The sequence below is a fragment of the Lottia gigantea genome, assembly GCF_000327385.1.
Source record: "Lottia gigantea unplaced genomic scaffold LOTGIsca_19, whole genome shotgun sequence".
Taxonomy (NCBI): domain Eukaryota; kingdom Metazoa; phylum Mollusca; class Gastropoda; family Lottiidae; genus Lottia; species Lottia gigantea.
In genome coordinates this window covers 2,048,283-2,076,251 of record NW_008708358.1, presented here as the reverse complement: position 1 = coordinate 2,076,251, position 27,969 = coordinate 2,048,283, and the positions used below count along the sequence as shown (strand labels likewise).

The window sequence follows — 27,969 nt, the reverse complement described above, 5'->3', positions numbered from 1 at the left end:
TTTTTAATCACAATATAGATAGTTGTAAAAATTTACTCATGTTTCGTTTGCATGTTAAGTACTAATAAACGCTTATTGCATCCAACTCTACAAGTTTTGGACCATCTCTGTATTTTTTTGGTTTGTTTATGACTTGTATTCCACAATATTTTTAGATGCCACTCGATACATGCTAGTATTTTTCTGGTTATGTCTTAGCCTAATATTTTATTCCACAATATTTTTAGATGTTAATCCACTCAATATATTATATGCTAGTATTTTTCTGGTTATGTCTTAACCTAATATTTTATTCCACAATATTTTTAGATGTTAATCCACTCAATATATTATATGCTAGTATTTTTCTGGTTATGTCTTAACCTAATATTTTATTCCACAATATTTTTAGATGTTAATCCACTCAATATATTATATGCTAGTATTTTTCTGGTTATGTCTTAACCTAATATTTTATTCCACAATATTTTTAGATGTTAATCCACTCAATATATTATATGCTATAGTATTTTTCTGGTTAAGTTTATAGTATACCTTATATATTAGTTCACCTTATTTTTAAATGCTTTCACATATTTGTATATTTTAAGATTTTTTTTAATTTCGTATTTTTGTAGTAAAATATGTTTTCACACCCAATCTATGATAGTAAATAGAATCGTTATAAATACATGTATGTTTTATAGTTTTAGTATTATTCACTATATTAATAATTACAGCAATGAGTAAGAAGTAGACAGGATAAGATGTTTTATATCAGAGGAGTGTCGGGGTCATTTTCGTTGTGGCGTTGCATGTGTATGATAAATTGAACTATCTGTAGGCTACTAATGTATAAATTGCCAACAATATGAATAAAATTATCTATGCACATTCTGGTTTTACATTGGTTAATCTGACCGTTAGCTGAATAGACTATTTCAACATATATTCATACCTGAATATATTCATACAAAACTTAGAAAATACGAGTCGTTGTCTTAGCATATTTCGCCAAATAAAGTATGCAATCCATATTACTGTTGGCGAACCAAACGTCATATTTATTAAAATTGATACATGTCATCTGTTAGAGCTGAAAGCTGACCAAAGTGGTTGGTGTTAAAGGAGAACACCCAAGAAATATCATTATGAAAACAACTTTGTAAAAACATTGTATTCCATCAACGACAAAACATGAAACAATAATCATTGAAATTATCTACGAAAAAAACGTCCGACAAAATTTCTCGGACTGAAAATTTGTGTAAGTAGATTTTTTCACTGAAGGATGGGGTAAGGCGCCACAAATTTGTAAAGGTGCGCTCACAGGCAAATCTTTCACTGTGTATAATAGAAAGAAACTTTGAATGTGAGAGGGAAAGGGGGATAAAGCAATGGCCCTGTTTCTGCTACCCACCCCTCGTAAAAACGAGGCTAATTCAGGACCTGGAGGTCACAACTATAAAATTTGAGGGAGGCTTCGACAGAAATCCACCTTCACTGGCTGGGTCTATACTCCATGGTTTACCCTCAGGATGTTCTCCTTTACTAAAGCTGAAGTTTCTCAACAACAGGGTCAGAATCAAGTGTAATTCTGGTCTGGCGATTGTCTCCCCTAGACAGTTTCTTCTCCCAGCTGAAAATGGCATCCATGATGCATTCTTTGGCGCAAGTTTACCATCTTCGTCCAAGAATCGCTCAGGTCTAAACACTTCCGGGTCACCCCATACTTCCGGGTCCATTTGTAACGCCCAGAAGTTGGTGAACAGAGTTGAACCTTTAGGAATGTCATATCCTCCTGTAAGAAAATAAAAAAGAATTCAACTTTTTTCTGAGACAAAGGTTTGGGCTTTGATCTTTCTTGGATTATCTGTAGCCATTTGCAGCTGGATCGACTGGAACAATTAGGAAAGTTGACGTATTGCCGTCGTGCGAGCCTCGTACGTCGTGTCTGTAATTCACGTCGCTCTTATTGGTAAGGATGGTTCAATAGCGATCAATGCCAAGAGGATTGAGCAGAGACCAAATGGTAATAAAATGATCATCACTACTGGTAAGTTGTAAAATACAATTCTATTTTGTTAATTTGAATATTCTCTACGGGTTGTATTATTGTACTAAGGCTTGTCCACAAGGTTTCGTTTTAGTAACAGTTGATCACACGGGAAAACGTAACATACCTATAGTGATATCGGCAGTTGTGCAGTGAGGGACACCCATTGGTGCTGGTGAATGCATTCTTAAACTCTCGTGAAGAACAGCTTCAGTGTAGGGTAATCTTTCTCTATCACGTAAGGTAGGTTGCTGGTCTACACCTAGAAAGGAAATGGAATAGAATTACTTTCTGCATTTGGTTGAGTTATGGAAGACGGGCAACACCATGGGAAATTTGACAGGACAACCGCCCACCCTCTATCATTTCCAACTTCACTTATTGTATTTCAATCTTTCACGTATACAGCCTGTATATTATCCCATCTAAACAACATGGTGATCTTATCGTTTCAGCACCTCCGACCTGCATCGGTGATAGACGGTGAAACCGAGCTTAAAAACACAAGGGTATCGTCTCGACCTAAAAATTGAACCTAGAACATCACGGTTAACGAAACGGCGTCTAACTCACTGAAATATCGCGGCTCACTTGTATCTAGAAAGGAAAGAATCGGTGCTACATTATTAAGAAGAGCACATCCTTGTTTACCAAGTCGAAAAGTGCCGAGGCAAATATGCACGAGCTAGGTAGACTGTTTACTTACTTAAAACGTTGTCAATTTCATCCTGGGCAGCTTTCTGTACCCGGGGATTCTCCACCAATAAGTAGATGGTCCACGTCAGGGATTGTCTGGATGTATCAACTCCAGCTGAAACAAAAGGCACACTTTAATGGCCCATGGGAATCGTCTTTTCAAAGTACATATACCCCTAATATATGGTTATATAGTAATTTCATAATCTCAACATAGTTCCGGTAAATAATGGTTGACCTTACATACCGCGATAGTAGTCTGTTTGGTAAAGGTAAGATCTAGCAACCATGATAAACATCTTCTGGTTTCTTCTGTATCGATAATCCCACATTTCGTACCTCGTCTATTCGCGTTTAAGACCAAAGGTTTTCAATCTTTTTATTTCTATTGCTCCTTTTAAGGATCCTTGAGCTTTTGCATTACCCCCTTCCAGCCTTATAAATCATAACTATTTCGTGATTTTTCTTCGGTAGGCCTATTCTCTGCAATGTTTTCTATGTTGGAGAATATAGCCTGACTGAATAGAACGAATTAATAATAATTGTCCCAAAATTTTATGATAGACTACAAAGAGCATCATTACGCCCAAATTACAAAAAATTAACCCGGGGTTGAAATCCCCATCCTTGGACCAACCTCCAAATACATCCGATATTGTATGTACCAAGTGCTCGTCGGTGATTAAAGTTTTTATTGTAGGATCTTCTAGTGCTTCCTGGTTTCTAGCATGAATTAAAAAATCAGTCACATCTTTTAAGTTTCCTGAAAGCAAAAAAAGAATTTGCTTGTAAATTTGGAAACATTAGACTAAGAGATATTCACAAAAATATTCAATTTTCTCATCTGTTAATGTCAGCTATCCGTATCCCTTTGAAGAATGGAAGATTCAGTATAAGTATTAGTATAACCAAAAAACGCGACCTTTTTCATTTTCACAGTGGCTGCCCATATATCATTGACGAGGTTCGTGTTTGTTCATATTGACAAAACAAAAAGTAAAAAATTGTTGTTGATTGACCAATTATAAATTTTATAAATGTGACCGCTTGAATATCATCCCGAATCATAAAACGAGGTTTACCTGCTCTAGTAAAATACGGTAGAAATATAGGCAATACTTTCGGACGTGTAAAGGAGATGATGCTTCCACCTATACGTACCTTCTGAAAAGTTCTCTTTATGGGCTTCGAATTCTGATCGAATAAAGTTGACGTTCGAGTGGTGATAGTGAATAATTCGTTGGAAACGTTTAGTTGGCCAGTATTTCAACAGTGGAACTATATCTTCTAGCACTCCAGTACTTATTTCTTCACCAAATTTATCCAAATTATTCAATAGTTTTATAAACAATTCATCTTCCAAATCGAACCTAAAGCATCAAAAGAACATACTTCATCGTCATGTAATTTCAGATTCAGTTTAATAAGGGTGCGGGCACACGAACAGTCTTGTTGCCGACTTTTGTCTTGAGTAAAACGACAAGATTATCGCGCTGCCGACAGGATTTATAATATCAAAGTTTGATATTTGTCTCCGATTATTATATCATCATCCATTCAGATTCATTTTTCATTTGTCTCCTGACTCTTGACAAGAATCTAGTCGGCGACAAATATCACCGACCGTTCGTGTGCCCGCAACTTAAAGCAGAATATCAATCTGATTGGACTGCAAATGATCTGACGAAATTATCATGCATCTACTGTTCTGGTTCATTAGAAATTCAACCAATGAAATGCTCTGTTAAAAAAGAAATTCCAGCTATATGTGAGAAGTTTGAGATATTCAGATTCGGAGTGCTCAACTTTTTGACTCGACACAATATAACCTACACCGACATAGAACGATAATAACACGACGTCTGTGACTTCTCAGGGCCGGAACAAAATTAATGGTCTGCAAATCAAAAATTGAAATTAGGCTCCCTGGCATATTCCTACCGTTTACTAAAACAAACTCCATGCAGCATATTGAAAACAACCAAACTCATATATTTGGTAATATCTGTCGGTTCTCCTACTTTCTGTTTCATCAATTGAATAACTTTGGTCGTTGACTCAAACAGTTTCTCTTCCAGATTTTTCCCCGATAAATACTGTCTGTAAAGATACAAGGTTTTGAAAGCAACTAGAGTCTCAACCTAGCGCAACCCAACGCCCTGCCTCATTGACCCATCAACAACTGTACCCTAAATGAATGTGTGCTTACATGGCATTGTGCCGAATAAAAGTGTGCCTAAAAAAACAAAAAGAACTGTCTTGTTCTAAAAATATTTGTGCCCAAAAGACTGCATACGAATGGGATCATTCACAACAGTCTCTAATACAGAGTTAGCGGTCCTTGCAGTTCCTTTGAAGAGACTGAATTCCAAACGGTATACCGTGAAAGTTCTACTACCGATCAGCAGCAAATTCAGCTTTCCGGAAACGGTCTTAGATTGTCGAATGCTACCGATTAGCAACAGATTCAACTTTACGTAAACTGTCGTAATTTTCGAATGCTGCTGATTAGCAACAGATTCATCTTTACGGAAACTATCGTAGGTTGTCGAATGCTACCGATTAGCAACAGATTCATCTTTACGGAAACTGTCGTGGTTGTCGAATGCTATACCGATCAGCAACAGTTTCATCTTTACGGAAACTGTCGTGATTGTCGAATGCTATACCGATCAGCAGCAGTTTTAGCTTTACGGAAACTGTCGTAGATTGTCGAATGCTACCGATAAGTGACAGATTCAGATTACGGTAACTGCCCCGGATTGTCAAATAACATAATTCTAAACTAAACTACCTCATTCCCTGAAGAGCTAGCTTCCTCTGTATTTTCCAGGTCGGAGTAGCATCACTTGCCACGATACTTTTAAAATTGTCAGAAAGAACCCGGACTGTCAAAAAAAAAAGGGTATAAATTTAAATACGCTACAAAACGACAGGGTAAATTATTTGAAAAAAACAAAAAAGGATTGACACAGAACCAACCATGTAACAAAATGAAATATATATGAAAAGAAGGGAATGGATGATCTTAAGCGTCCAATTATTTGGCCAGTTTTCTGAATGCCTAGATTTATTACCGAAATAACTGTTACATATTTATTCACATTTACTTCAGAATGCATCATTTCAAGTTCAAATTTTCAAAATTGTCGTTGATCCCCAACTCTAACCATAGTGCCGCGGGAGCCCTTGTCTTAAAAGCCATCTATAAAAAGGTAATAATTGGTCACCTTATTTGTACTGGATCGTCTCTAATTAAACAGGTTTCCGTTGATGTTCAAGAAGAGATATTAGGTAAATAAATATTGATAACGTATGTTTGCACAAAGCCTTCGAGCAAAAAAGTATCTTACTAGAATGTGTTTTCATTCTACCAGATGTGTCGCGTCCTTTCTTTATCAAGGTTTCCTTTACTACATCGGGACCATTAAGGACAATCATTTTCACAGGACCTAGTTAAAATAACAAATATAGGTAACATGAAGCAAAGTGTTCTCATTCTCAATGATTCGAATCTTGATGTTTCGTTGCAGAGGATTATTACACTCATCATCCATGATCTTTTGCAATTTCCCGTTCCGTTACTTTTTCTGTTTGCTTTTGAGTGCGAAGGAATAAGAACAAAGCAAACTTCGCTTACCTAATTGAACAGTAACGATTTGTCCATATTCTTTCTTCAAATTAAACATAAACTTATACATAGGTATCTTCGATCCCATGATAGCTAGCGTATGGAAATATCAAAACAGTAAATGAATGTATGAATGAATGAATAGATGGACGATTGGATGAATAAATAGATGGATGGATGGATAAATAGATTGATCGGAGGCTGAATAGATAGATGAATAGATGGATAAATAGATGGATTAAAGGATGGATTCATGGATGGATGAATAGATGTATAAATAGATCGATGTATAGATGGATATGAATAGATGGATGGATGGATAGATAAATGAATGGATGGATAAATAGATGGATGAATTGATGGGTTGATGAATGGCTGGACGGATGGATGGATAAATAAATAGATGTATGAATGGATGGATAAATAGATGGATAAATGGATGGATGTGAATAAATGGATGGATGGATAAATAAATAGATAAATAGATAAATAGATAAATAGATGAATGGATGGATAGATAAATAGTACTTACTTAATAAACTACCAACAAGGGGTAACCCACGAGGTCCCGGAGGTAACTTATGTTTTTTTTTCAATAACTTATACGTAACATAGCCGACTATGGCAGCCAATACCAAAGCTTGACTTGTATATGATAACGGTATTTTGTCCATATATTCCACCAACATTTTGTCAGCTGAAATGTAAACATATCAGTGAAAACATAAAATATAAAGAAACAGTCGTTGTTTTAATCGGCTGGTCTTTGCAGCTAGAAAGAGAATATACCTTATTAGGCTTTAGACAACTTGTGTCTCTAACATTGGTTTTGATTGCCTAATCTGTATATCGCTAGACAGATGATATATTTTATAAGGCGTTAGACAACTTGCGTCTTAACCTTGCTTTTGATTGGCTAATCTGTATATCGCTAGACAGATGATATACCTTATAAGGCGATAGGCAATGTGTATCTCTGACTTTGACTTTGAGCTTTTGATTGGTCATTGTTTTATTCTTCATGTTGCGGGAGACAGGATGCATTATCTGTGTTTAACTACACTTTCGAGTTTGGTGTGCAGATAGTCATTGCGCAGATATAGAACGACAATAGTTGCTGATATTCAGCTTACACTTGTATGCCTATTCACAAAATTGGCTACACCGAGAAACCTCGTAATGTATAGAGGTAACGTAGAGATTACAAATACTGCTATAGTGTTATAGTCACAGTGTAAAGGGAGACAATCGGCATTTGAGGTCAGAAGATAGGACTGTTTGATATTACATTATAGCAAGTTGTATGCGATGATATGCGTAATGCATGAGCTAATCTAGTTTCAGACCACTATTTAATCAGTCATCGTTAATTCTAGGCGCTATACATATCTTGTTGCGTCAAAGTAGAATGTCTTTGTTTTTCCAAATCAACCCAGTAGACTTACTTGTGTCTCCATGTTCGAGGCCAGGTTGTAGCCAAAAGACAATTTCAGAAGATCTACCATTAAGTTGAAAAAAAACCCTGGTGTCTTTGGATATAAATTTAAAATCAACGTTAATACTAAAAATTATATGAACTTACGGTTAAGGGATCAGCGTTGTTCAGAATTGTGAACGTATACTAACTGTAATACTGTAGCCCTTCACAAGACAGCTCTTTATATACTGTCTATCAATAGCATATTACTCATACTCAATTTTGATTGGTTATCTAGTATGGCTAGACAGTTAACATGCCTTATAAGGCGATAGATAGTATGTAAATTTAGCTTTATCATTATTTGCGCTTCTGATTGGTTACTTAAAATGGCCAGATATGTAGCATCCTTATAAGGCGATAGACAGTATGCAAATTGAGTTTTATCCTAAACTTGCATTTCTGATTAGTTATTCAATGAAGCTAGAGAGCTTTACATGCCTAATCGATAGATAGTGTACAAATATAACAAATCTTTGAATTAATATTAATCAACACAAGAATTCACTCCTTTAATAACAAAGGTAAATTCAGTTTAGCGGAGAAAAAAAAATGTCACAATGTCAAGCTATTTACGAACTTTTAAAGTCTATTCTATTAAAAGCTCTGATTAGCTGTATTCGTTAGTGTACAATTCAATCAAATAGCTGCATTGAGTGATACAAGAAAGTTGGCTATTGCAGTCAAGGTTTAAGACGAAGTTTGGAATAGCTTGACATTGTGAAGATGCAGAGACAGTGGCGTGTCTATGAATCTTTCTCTTGCCGAATGCTCTGCTATTATGTCACAATCTGTACGTCAGATTCAATTTGGTAATCAAAGCACACTTACAGACAGACAGATTCAAACAAACTATAACAGATGAATTAATAGATACAACACTGGAAAAACAAAAACAAATAAACAAGGTGAAACAGCTTGTACATGGATATATAAACAGTGGCAGAGCCAGCCTCCCGAGACTGGGCAGAGGCGGCAGCCTCAGCCAGAATACATACATATACAGAATGTATATTTGCGATATCATGCATGGTAATTTTGGAAGTGGTTGAATAAACTTGCTTTTTGTACTGTCTGTGATGTAACGAAATGAATTTATTTTGCTTTAATACTCTCTACAAATGTCGGGGTAAGGAAATGTGATGTTATTTTTCTATTTTATGAAATAAAAGAGCTATCTTATATTGCGATTCCCTACTGAAGGATCTCCTTTGGGAACCTGTTTCGAACCATGTATACTTTGTAATGTTGAAGTTTATATCCTACCTCTTCTTTCTCTTGGTCGTCTGATTTATACGTATCTTGATTAAAACTTTCATATTTATTTGGTTTCTTCTCTAAAACTGGCTGAACAGTACAGTTATGACCAAAGTAGTGTTGAAATAACTGTTTCACAAGTTCATTGGCATATCGATATTTGAGAGTTTTTAAATCTAAGTTCTTTTTTTTTTAGTAAATTTGAATTAAAAAGCTTCAAAACAGTACGATTTCGTTGATAAATATTAATTTTTGTAACTTTACATTAAATGTAAAATAATCAGTAAAATTCGATTTACCAACGAACTTGATGTGGGAGTAAACATTACAAAATATTGTAACAACATAAATATTGGGATCACATGTTAGATCATGGGTTTTCAATATTTTCCTTTCAATTGCCCCTTTCAAGACCCCAGATCTACTGTATTGTATCCTTCCTTTAAATCCTTACTACTTCATGATTTTCTCAGAAAATGTAGCTTTACCGAATAGAGCGACTCATTACCTCCCAATGTATTTCAAAATTTCTCCCTTTGAGGTAATTAACCCTAGGTTTAAAACCCCTGTGTTAGTGAGGGGGGTAGAGCTGTCTACTGTTTAATCAACACACAATATTATGGGTAGATATTCGAGACTAAGGAGATTAACTAGAGTTAAATTTAGACCGGAATTCCCCGTCAACTTGACTATTCAAATGCACATAATAAAACCGAATCACGTGAAATAACCATTTAGTGAGTTATTGAAGCATTTAGGGTGTCTCAAGCCAAATACACACCGTCTTCGTGTGAATAGAACATACTTTTCAAACAGTACTTGCGTCAAAAGAAAACATTTATAAAGTTTATATAGAATATAAACACACTTGCCCTTCCCGTAATAATAATAATAATAATGATTATAAACATTGAGAGGTGCATTTCGGTTAATCGCCGCCAGTGTGATCTGTACTCTGTCAGTGTTGAATTGTAATGTACGTTATGTATGTAATATTAGTAAATGTCATGGGATCGATGGATCTCTGAAGCGTTGAAATGTTGAAAGGGGAGCTGAAATGTAACATCAAAGGATAGTTTGAGTAATTTGGGAAATTTCACCAAAATAACAAGGAAGTAGCAGTTAGTTTGTTTTAACTCTCTTACACAGTAAGTACAATGGCCTAGTAGTATCTAAAACACTTATTAGGGACATAATATAGGCTTTACATTACGGCCCCATTACAGGAAATAGCTCAGCAAGTAGCGAGTATTTCGTCTGTTTTGGGGCACCATTTTAGCTCTTATTTTGAAGTTTTCACTCGTACACTTTGTATATATATTTTCAAACCTGTTTCCACTTGCCAGTGATTCAGGTAGGATGGACTGTCTAAATAGCTGATAATGGGAATTATAATGCGCACTGGAACCGATAAGTAGGTAAAAAAAAACGCCTGTTCTTCCCACACAGGCTATAAGGTAGTCCGAGAATCTCTATCTACATGTGGCTCAGCTTCAATGGGACTGGTTCAACCAAGTCCGCTGTCTCCTAACCCTAATGTTTAAAAAAATACCGGGAAAGGGGTCACAACCCTTTCAAGTCCACGGGCCATCACTCATCTAGTGGAGCCACTGTCCAACAGATGTTTTCATGAAAACTTTAGTTTGTTTTGAATTTAATTTAATAGATCCTGATTGAAGATAAACCATGCCTACCAGTGATACTACATCTACCAAAGCTGATGATGGTGGGTCAAATGTGGTCGTGCCATCTACTGAAGACGGTCAAATTACTAATTGGGACCTCCATCTGCATCAAGAAGTCTCGGAATCTACCACCAACGAAACAGTTTCGGAAACTATCAGAACTGAAACCACATCCAACTCGTCAGGACAGACAGGCCGACTAACAGTTCATCGCAAATGGAAAATTGACACAGCACTAGAGTTTAAAGCTAACGTGAAGAAAAAACCTTCCCGAATAGTTCCAGTTCTGAAAGTATTTGCCACCATTATATTTGGATCATTGCTCTTCGCGAACATTTTAGCTTCAAAATATTTTGTTTTTGCCTTGGCTAAAAGATTAGCTGTTACCAAGCAGTTGAATTCCAAGGAAAGAATTCAAGATATTCGATGTTTCATTTTGTTGTTTTTTCTCATCCTGTGTCCAAACGTGATCAGTTTTTTAAGAACATCTTGGATTGGGGGGTTTAGAAAGGATGTTCCATGGCCAACCAAGGTACAAATATTTAAGGTAAGTGCCAAAATTAAATATTAATGCCAAAAATTTTTTAAATTGATTTTTTTTAACGGATGAGTTATTTCCCTTTCCGATCAAATGGAAAGTTCGAAATAAGGGGATGTTCAATAAAACACTTTGAATCAGAGTTCAGAATACGTTACCACCTGTGCCGAAAAACGTAGGAATACAAGGGTACAATCTGAATGTAACATATCCCGTTTCGAACCGTTCGATTGAAACCAGAATTGTAACAGTCTAAATCCAATCGTTACATTTCCAAAGGGTAGCTTGACACAGTCAGGATGACCAACCGGAGGTAATATATTTCTCGAACGTGTAATCTTTGACAGACTACTATGAGTACGTATACAATAATCACTGTGTTTAATATTTTTCATTTTTTAATCTAGGCGCTGACAACGACTGGATTAGAAACATGTGGATTATGTATATTTGTATATAAGATATTTAGTTTTTATTCGCTGTTGACCAGCCAAATGCTGTTGAATTCGGTGATTCTCTTGCCATCTTATCAAACTCTTTGGAAATGTTACAAAAACAGACAACAGATAAACAGTTTTTATAAGATTATATACTTCTCAGGGGCAATGTTAGCAACGACCGCAAGCGTTTGTACAACAGTGTTAGCGATTATGGAAAGTGAAGAAAATTATACTTACATATGGCACGTTGTGACTGGAAGTTTGTGTCTATCAATTTCTTGGAGCAATTGTTTCTGGCATGGTGTACAAAAGCTGTTTAGCAGCATTCCAAAAAAAGAAGATATTCCCCACCAGACGTACCAGTCGTTTAGTACAGCGGTAAATAGCAACGATGGGGCTTCTTCATCTGGGTTTGTCAGCGAAGATACTGTCAGTGATACACCGTCAACATCGACACCAGCGGAACAAAAACGGGATATTGACAAGTTGACAGAACAATCGTCGTTTTGGAAACTAGGTATGGTGTCAAATTTGTTCAGAATAAGTTTTACGTGTTTATTTAGTTTCCTGTTCTATTTCGTGGATAACCAGAATTATCCCCCGGAACTGGTGTTCTCTAATACAATGTTTGAAGAGTTTAAAAAAGCCTGGGCTATACCGTTTGATACACAACTGGTGTATTTATTAGGCAATATACTGGTTTCTATTGTGGGATTTTTTCTAGGATTCTACGCTTGCCATGCTTGTATAAAAAGAGGTGCTTTCGCTAAGCCGATATTGGCATCATTAATCGTTGTTCCAATTATATTGGTGGTACCTCGAAGCTGCCAGCTACTGCTTGAGGATGCATCGACAGTTGGTTGCAGTCTAAAGGATAACCAATTACCGCTTGTGTACTGCACCGTTGTACTGTTTGTACTCAGCTTTATCTTCGTGTCTATCGGACTGTTTAAAAAAGAAAAGATTTTGCTGGATAAAGAAGAAAATGTAAGTTATTTACTTAAATTAATCATTTTATTTGCTGTTTTCAATTAGGTCGGAAAGGGGGGGGGGGGGGCTACATCATAGTACTATCGGTCATCTAAGTAAGTCGTTTGTTCACTTCCGTGATAACGTCGGTATTATCTTAGCGATTTCAACATTTTCTACAAGATTCAAGGTCTTGTAAGAACCCCGAAACCTCATTTCAATTGTGCTACGTATGTAAAGGCATATTTAGAGGTGGGAAGAACTTGTCTGGATTATTAAACTTAATTGTGATTACATTGCAAGGACAAAGTGAAAGTATTTTTCTTCTAGATATTCTGGGTTCCTGCTTACAATGGAGTAATGTTGGATCAATGGTTACTGGTGAATAAAAAGGACCAGTTTATTTGTGATGAAGATCCTGGAACCGAAAGTATCCATGTTAAACCACACCCACGTGTTTATATCTGTACTACTATGTATCACGAGGTACTGTCAAATTTATTTTACTTTCACTTTATCAAAATAACCCCAAAATTACATTCCAAGGAGAAAGAGAGTGGAGGAGGGATAGATAAGCATTTTTTTGAATTGAGACGGAACACCCAATCTGATGAAATGCAGATCTAGAAGTTTTGTTTTGTTGAGGGTTTTTGTTTCTGTTCATACACTTAACATCCATGATCTGAGGACATTAAATTTTACAACCAATCAAATGCTTTTGAGCCTGGTAACTGATATTTAAACATCGATTTGTATGTGTTTAGAATGGACAGAAAACAATTATAACCATTTTTTTTTTTTTTTTTTTGTTGTTGTTGATAAACTTACATATTGTTGTTGTTTCGATAACTTTGAGAGTTTACTATATTTTGACAATTTTTTATCCACCATCAATTTATTTCCAGCGAAACAGACATTGTACTCGTTTAAAACCCTGTCAGCCATACTGTATTTTTATTTTACAGACATCGGAGGAAATGAAAGAACTCCTCAAATCTATAAATAGAATAAACACGTCTCGTATAGACGGCAGATTTTATGAATCACACATTGTCTTTGATGGGGGATTGAGCAATACGTCTTTATCCAAATATGCTTTACAGTTGATAATCCTTTTAAAAGAAACACTAGGTGAGACGCATTGTAATATCAACCCGTAATGTGGTAACAACCCTATAGTACTATTGTGGTATCACCCCTATTGTAATGAAATGAATCGAGTTTTACGTCCTACTTTTCTGCTCATGGGCTAATTAAGACGGATAACCCCGATTGAGTTAACAAATGGAATTGTATTAACAGCTCTTGAGGTTATCGTTTCAAACCCCATTGTGGTCAAAACCCTTATTATGGTTACTATCCCCATTATGTTTACGAACCCTATTGCAGATTTGAAACTTCTCCTTTGTGGCAACCATTCCTATTGTGGCAACTACTCTTTAATGTGGTAACCCCCAATATAGTTACAAACTGACATCCCCTGATGTGGTAACATCCCATTTGGAATCTGAACCAAGTCAGTTTGTCCCCTATTTGTACTCCCATTTCCAGAAAGCTGGAAAAACCACTGCAATTTTGAACCTCTCTTTGCTTAAAGGAATAAATCCGGCGACGGGCACAAAAGTGGTGACGCCCTATGGTATGAAACTGAGCTGGCAGTTACCTAAAGAGCGTGGCATGAAATCGATGTATTTTAATATCCATCTAAAGGACAATTTGAAGGTTAGTTCCATTCCAATTCATCCTATCGATATTTGTTGAATAATTTGTTTGTTTGCTCGTTGATTGCATCCTAAATGAAAGGAAATGGTAAATGAAAAATTTAATCTAATTTCTCTTGCTTAATCTCGTTAAATGTATCCTCCACTACCAGTCATTTATTCATTCATTCATTCATTCATTCCTCTAACGAGGCATATATCCATTTATTCATTTATTCAACCTCCAACCAGTCATAACTAGCCTATCTATTCATTCATGTATTCATTCATTCATTTCTCTATTGAGGCAGGAATCAACCCAGAAAACACCTGGCTGACTCTCATGCCATCAACACTTCTTTTTAAGGTTAAAAATAAGAAAAGATGGAGCCAAATCATGTATATGTCTTTCATTTTGGATTTTCTCACCAAGGATGGTACGTATGTTTTTTAGAACTACATGTAGTTCTATAGCGACTAATATCGTCAGATACTCATCAGAATTCAATTTACTTAGTTTAGAAACTATGGTAAAAATTCAACTCTGAATACTGAATATATTATATGTTATGAAAGACACTTTGAAACACTGTAAAACCGCCAGCCTCCTTCTCCAGTATCCTCAGTGGAAATGCCACTGAACTCAATAAATGTATGCTTTACGTATAGTGAAGCAAACTATGGCATCATCTCAGACGTCACAGGCCAAATACACTTTATGCAGTGTACTGGGGGAGCTATATATCCCGTTTGGTACTGATGCTCCTTAATGCATTTCATTTGCAGTGTACTGGGGAAATGGCGTAAGCTATTTCAGGTGACTCATGGCTTTGTCAATCATTTCAATCTGGAATGAACCAGGGTGGCCTCTGAACTCAATTCAAATCTATCTCCTTTATTCTGTCGACCTGTTACTTTTCAATAATGTATGAGTTGCGATTCAGATAGGTACATATCATTTCCTCATGACAATTTATTTCGTTCCGTGTCTTTTCAGCCCCACATGAAGAATGTTATATTTTGACGACGGACGCTGACGTTAAATTTACCCCCAGTTCGGTGGAAGCCCTGTTAGATCTGATGATCAGAGATGACAGTGTAGGTGCGGTTTGTGCTCGAACTCATCCTATGGGAAACGGACCCTTGGCATGGTATCAAAACTTCGATTATGCCGTTGGTCATTGGTTTCAAAAGGTTAGATTTTCAAATTTACTTTTTCGGTTCATTTCCCATTTTGCATCCTTGAAACAGTTACTACTACTACGCTTTCTCATCTGATAGAACCTAACCTATTGAGAGTTATGCCTTTTCTGTACCAATTGTAGTTGCCTGCATTTTTCTTGCAAGGGGAACAGATTTATAGGCCCAGCACTTCAGAATGAACAAAGCATCTGTAAGCATCTCCTTTAGTCATCCTTACAATGTCAAGCTAATACGAACTTCGTCTTGTACCTTGACTGCGATAGCCACCTTTCTTGTATCAGGGAAAGCGAATTGATTGGATAGTAGGCCAGCGAATACAGCCAGGACAAAAATATCGTAATCATTATTGGTTACAGGCCTCTCCACAAATCACTGTATTTACTTCCATGATACTAGAATGGTGGCTATTGCAGTCAATGTATAAGACGCAGTTTGTAATAGCTTGACATTGTAAAGATAAAGTATAGTGGTTGAGATATTTTGAATAAAACTGCATTTTCAATGATTGTAGGCATCTGAACATGTGCTAGGATCTGTGCTATGTGCCCCTGGATGTTTCAGCGTATACCGATGTCAAGCTATACGAGATGTCCTACCAAAATATGCTACCAATGTAGAATGTGCTGAAGATTTTCTTATAAAGGACATGGGTGAAGATAGATGGCTTTGTACGCTTTTGGTAGGATTTTTTTGTTATTGTTGATGAATCAGATCATGTGAATTGCACATACACATTCTCACTGACCTAGATCTATTATTCGTTTATGAATATGAGCATGTGTGTCCTCTTGAGTGGGATGTATGTTTTAGAGGAAAAGTAGGACGAAGCGGTCATTCCGTTACATTTCTATTAAATATGCCTTTTGCTTTTAGATACAATGTGGCTGGAGAATCGAATATTGTGCTGCTGCAAAGAATAGCACTAATTGTCCAGACCAATTCGATGAATTTTTTAAACAGAGAAGAAGATGGATCGTTTCAACTCTTGCTAATATGATGTTGATTATTAACAAATGGTCTTTGATAAGAAAGTTTAATAACCAAATTTCAGTGCTGTTTTTATTATATCAGTGTTTCTTACTTCTTTCAACTTTAATTGGACCATGTACTGTGGCTTTACTGGTCTCCGGTAAGTAGATTTTGGGGAGGCGACTCACTTCAACTCTCGTCTTCTCGTAAAGAACCGGGCGAGAAAGTGCAGAAAAAAGCCAGAAAGCTAGATGACAGGAATGCGATAGAAAAGGTGAGAGAGTGAGAAGACGAAGAGGCGAGGCATTAGACTATATCGTCTTTTTTCCCTCTCTTTGTATCCATGAAAGGTGAAAACTGTGGAAGCCGGTTGTGGGCATATGCTGGTCTTGACCCCTTCCCTTCTGTCTTTTCGCATTCTAACATATTGGAGAAATTTGGAAGGTGTAGACAGAGTATGTTGATGAAAAGTTGGACAAATGTTAATACTTATTGATCAAAATTGTTTTTCAATGTTGGTTTTTCAGGTGGTTTGTCATACTCCTGGGGAATTAATTCCCTCGTATCTATTATAATACAACTACTGATTGCTTTATTCTATATATTAATTTGTTTGTATGCACCGCAGAATTATCAACTCAATGTAAGTACCTTATCATCTTTTTTTGTCGGAGGTGCTGACATGGATATGGCGTTCAGTCGTTTGAATCGGACCCCGTTATAAAGATCCCTCGAAAGAGTAGGCTTGTTCTGGCCAAATGTCCCTCATTGTACACTGCATGTCGTCTGTTTTCATTAGCCTGTCCCAGCCAAGATCGGTTAACTGTCTGGTCTGTTATGGTTTGCTTTGGAATTCAGGGTTAATATTTAGATATTTGGAGGTTGGGATATAATATATCCAGTCCTGTGTTTTGCAGATTGCCAAAATCCTGACGTTTTTCTATGCGGTTATAATGTGTGCGGTGGTTGTAGGGACTACTATACAGATCGCACAGGACTTGAATGGTGGCGCCGTAAAGCCAACTACAGAGCCACGTATGTACTGATAGAAAATTTATAAACTAAATAATAAGATAATAATGATTGAAAAATGTTTTTTTGTGTTCAAAATATTTGTTTTACCAATGATAAGAGCTTAATTTCATGACAATTCCTCGTTTTAACATTCAAACGCGGATAATTCTGGCCACACACAAAATGTCGACGGTGAGCGGTTAACACTATTACTGATTGACTAAGCTCAGAAAATCCTGTTTCTGAGACTAAAGTATGACCTGTCCCGTTAAGGAAATATGTCAGTTATTCCTTAAAATGTGCCGAAGTGCCTGAAAAAAAAACCATTTCATTCTGTCTTTCCAGCTACCTCTAACCTAGATATTAATATACCAGTATCAGTAACCACAATGTTTTTTGGGCTGCTGATCGGATTGTTCACCACAACGGCCTTACTTCACCCTACAGAATCGTTTTGTCTATTGAGTGGTTGTTGGTATTTATTGTGTTTACCGGCGGGGTTTATAGTCTTAATCCTTTACAGCATTTGTAACATTACAGACCGCAGCTGGGGTATGGATTCTTAAAGGGATTACAAACGAGCATTTTAACCATTGTCTGTATACCCAGGAATAGTGTGAAAAGAGACTCTAATGAGATATGGAAACCAGTTTGTTTAAATTAGAAGTTTTCAACATGGGGGTAATTTTGAAATAGTTTGGGGGTAATAAAGCTCTTTGTAATCTCTTTGGACAATTATAACTTAAGTTGTTCTTTTCAGTATGAATATATTATCCAACGTGAAAAAGACAATTCGGGGAGAAAGGGGGAAATGCAATCGACTAACGATCCTGAATTAGATAATAGAGAAAAAAAGGTTGAAAACTTCTGGTCTATATGATCACCTACTGGCTGTCCGATATATATGGTTCCAAATGTGTCCAGATTGCTTAAAAATCGCTTTTGATTATGTTTGTTTGAGGGGGGTGTGGTATGTGGTCGACACAGCTTTGGGTAGATTATTTGGTTCTCTTCAAACACGGATTTGAGACTTACTGTCTAATTCTGTAAAATTCCAGGAACAAGAGAAGAGAAAGTTTTCACCACACCGAAACCACAAGTACCTTGGATTGTTTCTTTTTCCAAATTCTGGAAAATATTATGTTTGTAAGTATGATAAAGGAACCCTTATTTCTGTCAAAACTACTTATGTTACATCGCCATCTCTCAAGGCCCCAATATAAACCTATTACGAACTTCGTCTAATACCTTGGCTACAATAAATGCAGTGATTGTATCAAGTCAAGGTGTTACAAGCAGTTCGTAATAGCTTGATATTGTCAAGATGTCAAGGATCCGACATTAAGTTATTTTGACTGATATATTGTCAATCAAGAAATATGATATATGGCAGAGGAAAATAAATGGTAAATTCTATATTCCACTTCTTGTTCAATAAGGAGTGATGGGGGGTTTTGAACAATTAAAAAATCCACCATTGCTATACGATGCCGTTTCTTAGCGAAGCAAATTGGACATAACAAATTATCTGAAAATCGGTCTGATAACTTGAAGGCGTATTTGAAAGTTGAAGATTTACTTTTCAAGATGTCATTGAAGTGGCTACGAATTGATGTGCACTATCTGCGAATCGGAACAACACGGCAGTGGCGGAGCCCCCTCCTCGGACGTAAACCTGGCTCCGCCACTGCAACACGGTGGTTAACACGGTTCATTAGCAATGTTTTATCCACTGCGTATATCAGCGCAAAAAGGAAAATATTTAGACGACTTTACACCTTTTTCTTTGCTTCCAGTTGCTGTTTCAAAACCAAACTTGGTGTTGATAAAACCGACGACATGACGACAAATACGGTTACTTCCGGTTTAGATAAAATTATTGAGGAAACTTTAAACGTCTCACAACCTTCGACCAGTCAGCAAACGCCAACAGGTAAAGGATGTGCAGTGCGGCCTGCTTTGCTGCGTTAGAAAATAGTATATTCTTCAGCAATTCAAGACTACCTTAGTTGCCAAATATGTTTTGAGTGGTTATGTAGCGCAGTCGGTTAGAGCGTCGAAAACTTTATATGACGTCATTGTCTAGGTACAAAATTAATGGTGGTCGTGGTTCTAAGCTCGATCGTGTGAAAGTTTTTTTCCTCATTATTCCAGTCGACCCAGTTGTAAATGGGTATGGATAATCAATGGATTGTCAATGACCAAGGGCAAGCTTGATGTTATAAGGAACCTCGTGAACCTAAGTTGTGAAATCATTGTTTTTTTCTTTCTTCGTAAAGATGTCGTGATTTTTTTTTTTACCAAGATTTCCAGTCGCTAACTGATAGAAAAGGTTATTATGTCAAATACCAGGCAGGTGTTTTCTATTTTTAAAGGTTTTATAACCTTATGAAGTTTTAATTGGGTTTCCTGTTCGATTTCGTTGTTTTTATATAATTATCCCAGAAATATCTTCACAAGTTTACGCTGGCTTTCAATGGTTTTGCGAAAATATTTTCATTATCTGTTCAAGTAATTACATTGTACAATAAAATTATGATTTTGGAAATTGCTAGAAACTTTGTCTTGTCCTCTATTGTAGATCCTTAGAGTTTTTCAAAAGAAAATTGATTCCATCTTATTGATCTGTGTTTGAAAGTTGATTATTATTTTGTGGCAAATGTCGTCCAGCATAAGCATTAAAACTAGATGTACAGTCTATTGTATGTCAGCTGATTTATCTTTTAACATATTGATATTAAATGAAACATTAATTTTTATAATTTTGGTAAAGAATCTCTGCGAGCAGCAGATCTGAAACCGGAAGTGATGAAGTCGAAAGACGAGTCATGTGGCAAAACTCTTCCGGTTCCCGTTGAAGAGTGGCTTCCTGAAGAATTAAGGGTAAGTATCTCCCCACGTTCTTTAATACCTGCGAAATGTAGGCCAATATCAAAATATTCAAAATACGCAAAATAACTCCAAAAAGTTAAATTTTAATGCCTCGCGACCACCAATATTCCTCCCAAACAAGTCCATTTTATTTGCTCACTTGTCACTACCTATATCAATATCGATATTTTATAATCTACGCTTGCCTTCGAGTTGATACAAATGTCATTCCGTTTTCAGAGTACATATTTACGGACATTTAAAGAAAATGGCTTCGACAACACTATGTTCATTTTTGCCATGAATAAAAAAGATTTGAAAAATATGGGATTGGAGAATAAATCACATATTCAGTATATATTAGATAAGATTAAACTGCTGCCAACGTTCGAGGTGGAGTATCATGTACCGGTAAGTAGCATTGAGAAAGAATATGTATTTTATTAAGGTTATACCAAGGTTACATTAGTAGGGATCGGGTCAACTTCTCCAGAATGATCATTTCGAATAAAACGCGCCAGGTTGAAAAAACGCAGTTGCCGTCAATATTCAACAGTTGGTCGGGTATCTGTCTAAAACACTGATATTTTCCGGGACCAGATTGAAGTGATGCAAATCGAAACTATAAGTGCTCTAGATAGACTCCAGATATATATAACGTTTAGAAAACCTCTATACTATTTTAATGGAGACCCATTGTTTTGTGTTTTACTCCAGGACAGTGTTAATGACTGGCTAGATGGTATTGGTTTAGAAATGTACAAAACAAACTTTGAAAGCAGTGTTATTATAGAAGTCTCTAATTTGAAAATACTGAAATCCTACAGTGAACAAGACGTTATAGAACAACTTGGTATCACGAAGAAAGGTAGGTCACGGTTTTGTAATCGGAGGTGGGGGTGGCTCTGAAGATTTGGGTGTTGATCTGTGACGAATATGTTGATCAACCATGAGCAGTAATATCTTATGTTGAACTCCATTCTTCAATCAGTCAAACCGCATTTCATCTTATTTTTCTGTGATTTATGGTTCTAAAAGATCAAAGGTTCTCAGAGATTTATAATTATAGTTCTCAGAGATTATAGTTCTCAGAGATTATAGTTCTCAGAGATTATGGTTCTCATAGATTATGGTTTTCAGAGATTTATGGTTCTTAGAGATTTATGGTTCTCGGTTGGGTGACTTCACTTACTAAGCTTTTGAATGTGTTGCAAGTATAATCCTCATTTGCAACTGGCCGATTGTCAGATTTTGCAGTGACTGTATAATGTTCCGCGGTCCATCTTAATGATCATCCGAAATGTATGCTTTTGTAATTGTTGCGCACTTGCTTACTTCGATTGCCTTCAGATACAAACCCTAAGAGGAGATATACTCAATTCAAGAAGCAAACCAAGGTAGAAACTCGGCTTAACGCAAGATTATCTTTGATGTTGTCTGAGAAAGTGCGCTGTATATTTTCTAGGTCATATTAAGAGATTACTGTATGCTATTCCAAGGTTACGGAACCCAACAGAAGGTACTAGTAAAATTTAACATTTTAATCTTTAATCAATTTACACCATTATGGTCTATACCTGTCATGAAAGTTATCTATGGTAGCTTATTCAACCAGTGTGTGGATGTCCTGCTTCGTGGGAGTGAATCTGAAAAGGACATTCCATTTATCACTTAAAGATATACTTAGCACTACAGTTAGCATTTTACACTCTAATGTGATTAACCGAAAGGAGCAGTTTCTAAAAAACCATAAACTTTAGTAATAGTTATGCAAGTTACATTGAGAAATACAATACTTAAGACAAGGGTTGATTTTAAGACTTCTTTTAAGAAGTGAGTTGGCCTACCAAAATCCAGCATATATGGTCACTGAAAACGACACAATTTAGAAAGGGGTGTAAGGTTTGAAATACTCAAAGATGGCTTTACTTACACTTGACCAGAATTTCTTGAATTCATCAGCGGTGGCTTTTCCATTCCCTGAAATAATAATATCATTCTAATATTTAGAACAATTATGGAACCAAATAGTACATCAAAGGGCATCGTATCACGAATATGGGTTTTGACGAATGGGGGTGTGGTTTGGACACGATGTTCAAAGGGTAAATTAGAAGCCACTTGGAAAATCTATTCATATCACTAACAATTCGAATACAATTCGTACAATCTGTTATATTGAATTCTTGACACCTCGTTTTCAGTTTAAGATAGAGATGTCTAGAGTGTAAGAGATAGATTTACAATTTTGTTAGCTTGGAAAAGTCCAAACTCTATATCACGTTAGGGGAACTGGGTAAGGCCAGATATGTCATGCTAGGCTACTAGGCTACAAGGTACCAGGCCCTCGTTCCACAAAAAAATTTACGATAAGAATTTGTCGTAAGTGTAGATATTTTGTGGAGATTACAAGGTTGTGAGCTTTGGCTTAATGTGAGCTATTCATTTCTAACTTACCATCGTAGTCAAAGGCAGAGAAAATACTTTTTAATTCGGGGATTGTTAGAGAGCCGTCGTTATCGTGGTCACCCTTTGTGAAAATGTTATGTCCTGCTTTATCTGTTGCTGCTTGATGGTGGTTACCTCCCGTGGCTTGATGGAACACCATTAGGAATTCTGCTTCCGGTACTTTACCATCCCCTGAAATAACATCATTGGAATGATAAACAGATTATTTCTTGCTGGCTTTAGTTTTTTAAGAATCCAATAATATGAAATATGACAGTGAGGCTCAATAGCCGGGTCAGCTTCAATTTTGATTGTGCGGGTGGTGGGGGAGGTCTAGGGCATGTCACTATACCTAGCCACTGATCACATTTTCTTAAATCTGAATTTTTCTATCTATATTTCTGAAAACAAAAAAACAAAAAACGATGTCTCATCTCGTCGTAACTTGGCGTATTGAATTTTAGCTGTATGAGTTTGGAACGATCATCACCCAAAAATGTGATAGCCAGTGCTCCCGAAAGTCGGTCAGATGTGAGTTCTAAACCCCTATCACTTCAACTCACCGTTGACGTCAACCGATACAATAACAGTATCGAACTCAGCTTGTGTAACAATCTGGTCTTGATCACCATCCATACTATTGAAGACATTGTGCCATATTTGGGTATCACTACAATGTAATCTATATTATAGAGTATATATCGTAACTAGATGAGTGGTAGGGGTAGGGTAGGAGGGCGTGGACTTAAATAGCTTGGGATCCTTCCTCCGGGAAATTTTGTTTTAACACATGCTCTACTGCACTCTGAGACCCTTATGTAAATCAATTTAATGCCTATTGGTGAACGATTTTTGGCACGTGAACTAGGGTTCAACCAGTCCCTATGGTAGCTGATCCACTATATATATCCATCAGTAGTCTTAATTGGTGTCACAAATCCATAAATAATCCGTTAATCGCCTATAGTGGTCCTAAATTATACTAACCAAATTGCTAAATGGAGGAAAACAGCGAAAACCACAAATCGGATCATTCTGTAACAAAGATATTAATAACAAAATTTATAACGACACTTTGTTAGGCAGCAACGGTTGTCGATTCTTAACTCTTAAATGTGATAGGATTAGCTGAATTTAAAGTTAATAAACTATCCATGATAGGGTTATATGGATTGCACATGACAAACTTGTCGTCTGATTTTAATCATGAAAAGTTATACGGGTAGCTGAAGTTAATACCTTATGCTGGTAAACTGAAAACGCTATCCCTATACTTACATTATTTGTACTCAATAATTCTGAAAAAAAAATATCCAGGTTCTGAAAGTTAAGACTATGCTGAGAACTGAAACTATAAGTAAAAGCTACTAACTTGTTTCGAATGATGACAATCCACTTGAAGAATAACCTAGCTTTCAGTCTGCCTATATAGATATTTTTACATGATAAGATAAGGAGAGAGTTCACTGCTGATAAGTTGTGTCATGCCACGTTATTCTGACAGTTCGCCAAGTGCTTGGTTATGACACGATGACAATGACAGTACTACGTTACATTTTTTTCCTTTGGATTCCATTCTTTCTGTAGTTGATTTGGCTTCTTACAGACGATCTAGCCACTCTGAAACGGGTGCATTGCAACTAATAAACAGATAAAACACAGAACAAACAACAAAACTATCATTTTCAGCCCGACGGTTATGTTGCTCTGTAACAACATGTACTAAATTGATTTGTAGAACCAATTTGGCAAAAACCCCACTTGTTTAAGTGAAAACCTTGTCTGGCTATGGGTCTGTACATACTATCAAATATTTTAGACTATACACGTTTATCGACAGTTGGGATAAAGAAAAAACGAGTGGGCTAATACTTACTGACAAAATTTCACTTAGTGCACACTTCATGCAATAGCGCAATCTAGAGCAAAAAGGTAGGACTGAGTCCTTCATTCCGATTCAATAATTTGATCTTTTCAGTCGAGAGGCGTGCCAAAGATGTGAAAGAACTAATAGAAGATACGTATACCCATCATTTAGGACAAGCCAATGCTGAGGAAATCACTTTCTGGAATGAGCTTATAGACCATTGTTTAACACCAGATTCTGGCGCTTTCAGTATAGAATCTGAATTAAAAGGTAAAAATTCGCTGACTTTGCTGATACGTTCAGCATCTTGATGTCCCACATCTTCACAATATCAAGCTATTACGACCATCGCCTTATACCTTGACTCCAATATGAATTCATCAGAGATATTAGACACAGTTCGTCATAGCTTGACATTATGAAGATGAATGTCCTATGGCCTCATTGAGTTAATGTGAAATATTCCCTCACCATTGTAGTTATACGATCAAGCTTATACCCTTTACCAAATCTTGCTGTCATGACTGGGGTATACGCCTATTCGAAAGACATTTCGGCAGCAGGAGATGAGCTCAATTGAATTCTAGATTGTTATGTTTTTATTTCAGATAACCTGAACAATTTACGGTTGTATTGGTTGATGATTATGGCTATATCGAATACATTATGGTTAATAACGATCACAACCCTAGCATCACAGGCAGAATTAACCGTCTTTGGAGCCAATCCACTTAGTAAGTTATCAGTGTCGGTAACACTATGGCCCATTTTGCTTAAAAGCTACAAGTGCCGGCACACCAAACAATTACCAGTTACGTTTGGTTGCGAATAATGAAAGTGGCCATCACAACTCAGTTGCATGGGAGTTGCGTTCGAAAGTAAAGACCACTATTTTTTATTCACAACCATACGCAACTGGGTATGGCTATTGAGTGACTCATTGTGCTATAAAACTACATGATAATTAATATCACAGAATCTCTCGCATATTGTTAGGAGCAGAGCATTGGATTGGTTTATCGTTTATGCATAGGCATTTCGTCAGATCATGAATAGCAAATGACACGAAATATTTGAGAGCATTTGACTGGTTGATTATGAAATCACCTTTGATATGAGAGACAGAACAATTTCTTCAGATCATTGATGGCAACTGGAAATAAAACATCAAGAAACATTTTATTGTACATCATTGATTGAATATGAAATGCTCTTGAACTTAAGGTACAGACAATTGTGTCAGATCATGGATGGCATGGAGTCAACCGCCAAAAGAGAAAAGGAAATGATGATATTGTATCTAAGGTTTGTAATATTACATGCATTGATATACGTTCTGTTTCAGGTTTGGTAATCCTTGTAATATTCAGCGTAATCTTTGTCATACAATTCCTGTGTGTATTCGTACACCGTTTTCAAACATTCACTCATTTCTTGGCTAGAGCCCCGTATCGTTGTAACAAGGATTATAAATCCAGTGTATGGTATAAAGGAATAGATTTACAAGATCCTGAAGACGTTGCTGCGATCAGCAGTGTTCGGGATGCTTCAAGACGAGCGCAGATCTCTCAGCAACAAAGACTCTTACAAAAGAAATTCAATAAAGGATTAAACGACGAAAGACAGAGATTATTGTCTTGATGATATTGATTGAAGGAAGGTGTGTTTCAGCTTTATAAAAGCAGGAATTGTAACTAAAGCTTCCCCCTGTTTAACAATATATCATATTTTGTATATATATATATGTCTATTGGCCGAGAACTCCTTAATCTACGAACTTCAAGTTTATATATTTTTTTCAACAATAGTCTGATTTTCAAGATATTTTGTCATTAGCTATACCTCAAACCTTTCAATATAAAGGTATATTAAACTGTATCATGGACATTTGCGATCCAAAGTAAAAAAAGCTTGGTAAAACAGGCAAGGCGAGCTTTATTATAAGGCAGTTGTTAATTCAAGTACGAATAGGCAAAGTGGGGGCTAGATAGATTTATAAAAACGTAATAGAAAAGAAAAACAATTCCAATGTTTCTTCGCTGTTTCAAAGTGACATGTCATTTGCCATCATTACGTTATGGCCGTGTATCAGCAATGATTGTATCTTTATTAAAATCAGAATATTAAACAAAAACAAAGCTCACTGAGATTTTTATATTCATTCGGATGATTACAATTACATAATTAAAAAAGCATTTATTGAATGTCAGCATCATAATCATGGTATGTCGTTCAGATATCAAAGGCATGTCTTTTTACCAGCTTATCATTATCAGCAGAATCATCATCATCACCATCATCAAGAGAAGCATGTCTTTTTACCAGCTTATCATCGTCATCATCATCATCATCACCATCATCAAGAGAAGCGTGTCTTTTTACCAGCTTATCATCGTCATCATCATCATCATCATCACCATCATCAAGAGAAGCGTGTCTTTTTACCAGCTTATCATTATCAGCAGAATCATCATCATCACCATCATCAAGAGAAGCATGTCTTTTTACCAGCTTATCATTATCATCATCATCATCATCACCATCATCAAGAGAAGCGTGTCTTTTTACCAGCTTATCATCGTCATCATCATCATCATCATCACCATCATCAAGAGAAGCGTGTCTTTTTACCAGCTTATCATTATCAGCAGAATCATCATCATCACCATCATCAAGAGAAGCATGTCTTTTTACCAGCTTATCATCGTCATCATCATCATCATCACCATCATCAAGAGAAGCGTGTCATTTCATCAACTTATCATTATCAGCAGAATCATAATCATCACCGTCATCAAGAGAAGCGTGTCATTTCATCATCTTATCATTATCAGCAGAATCATCATCATCACCATCATCACCATCATCAAGAGTGGCGTGTCTTTTTACCAGCTTATCATTATCAGCAGAATCATTATCACCACCATCAAGAGAAGCGTGTCATTTCATCAGCTTATCATTATCAGCAGAATCATAATCATCACCGTCATCAAGAGAAGCATGTCTTTTCATCATCTTATCATTACCAGCAGAATCACCATCATCACCACCATCAAGAGTGGCGTGTCTTTTTACCAGAGTATCAACTTTAACCTCATCAAACAAGGCATGTCGATTAAGAGGACCTGAAAATTGATTTAATATCATCAGTATCACACATTAAACCAAA

General features: G+C 36.4%; 4 protein-coding genes across 4 annotated transcripts; 2 read left to right on the top strand and 2 right to left on the bottom strand.

Annotated features, from left to right (window-relative positions):
* Positions 1 to 1,138: 1,138 nt before the first annotated feature.
* Positions 1,139 to 9,158, bottom strand: LOTGIDRAFT_231412 (hypothetical protein; the record flags this gene model as incomplete). The annotated part of the gene is made up of 12 exons (XM_009052796.1): positions 1,139 to 1,780; positions 2,163 to 2,297; positions 2,742 to 2,846; positions 3,369 to 3,494; positions 3,893 to 4,101; positions 4,673 to 4,831; positions 5,526 to 5,619; positions 6,085 to 6,183; positions 6,372 to 6,455; positions 6,895 to 7,059; positions 8,671 to 8,720; positions 9,106 to 9,158. 12 exons carry the CDS (start codon positions 9,156 to 9,158, stop codon positions 1,422 to 1,424), a joined length of 1,638 nt encoding a protein of 545 aa, XP_009051044.1. The 3' UTR covers positions 1,139 to 1,421.
* A 6,987-nt stretch (positions 9,159 to 16,145) lies between these two features.
* On the top strand, positions 16,146 to 18,180 carry LOTGIDRAFT_114607 (hypothetical protein; the record flags this gene model as incomplete). The annotated part of the gene is made up of 5 exons (XM_009052795.1): positions 16,146 to 16,310; positions 16,505 to 16,760; positions 17,128 to 17,243; positions 17,518 to 17,605; positions 17,990 to 18,180. Coding segments are annotated over 5 exons (816 nt in total), but the record flags the coding sequence as incomplete, so codon positions are not given.
* A 4,190-nt stretch (positions 18,181 to 22,370) lies between these two features.
* On the bottom strand, positions 22,371 to 23,569 carry LOTGIDRAFT_159149 (hypothetical protein; the record flags this gene model as incomplete). The annotated part of the gene is made up of 3 exons (XM_009052794.1): positions 22,371 to 22,465; positions 22,943 to 23,125; positions 23,497 to 23,569. 3 exons carry the CDS (start codon positions 23,567 to 23,569, stop codon positions 22,371 to 22,373), a joined length of 351 nt encoding a protein of 116 aa, XP_009051042.1.
* Positions 23,570 to 24,139: 570 nt separating this feature from the next.
* On the top strand, positions 24,140 to 26,942 carry LOTGIDRAFT_231410 (hypothetical protein; the record flags this gene model as incomplete). The annotated part of the gene is made up of 4 exons (XM_009052793.1): positions 24,140 to 24,155; positions 24,912 to 25,070; positions 25,409 to 25,534; positions 26,146 to 26,942. 4 exons carry the CDS (start codon positions 24,140 to 24,142, stop codon positions 26,439 to 26,441), a joined length of 597 nt encoding a protein of 198 aa, XP_009051041.1. The 3' UTR covers positions 26,442 to 26,942.
* Between the last annotated feature and the right edge of the window lie 1,027 nt (positions 26,943 to 27,969).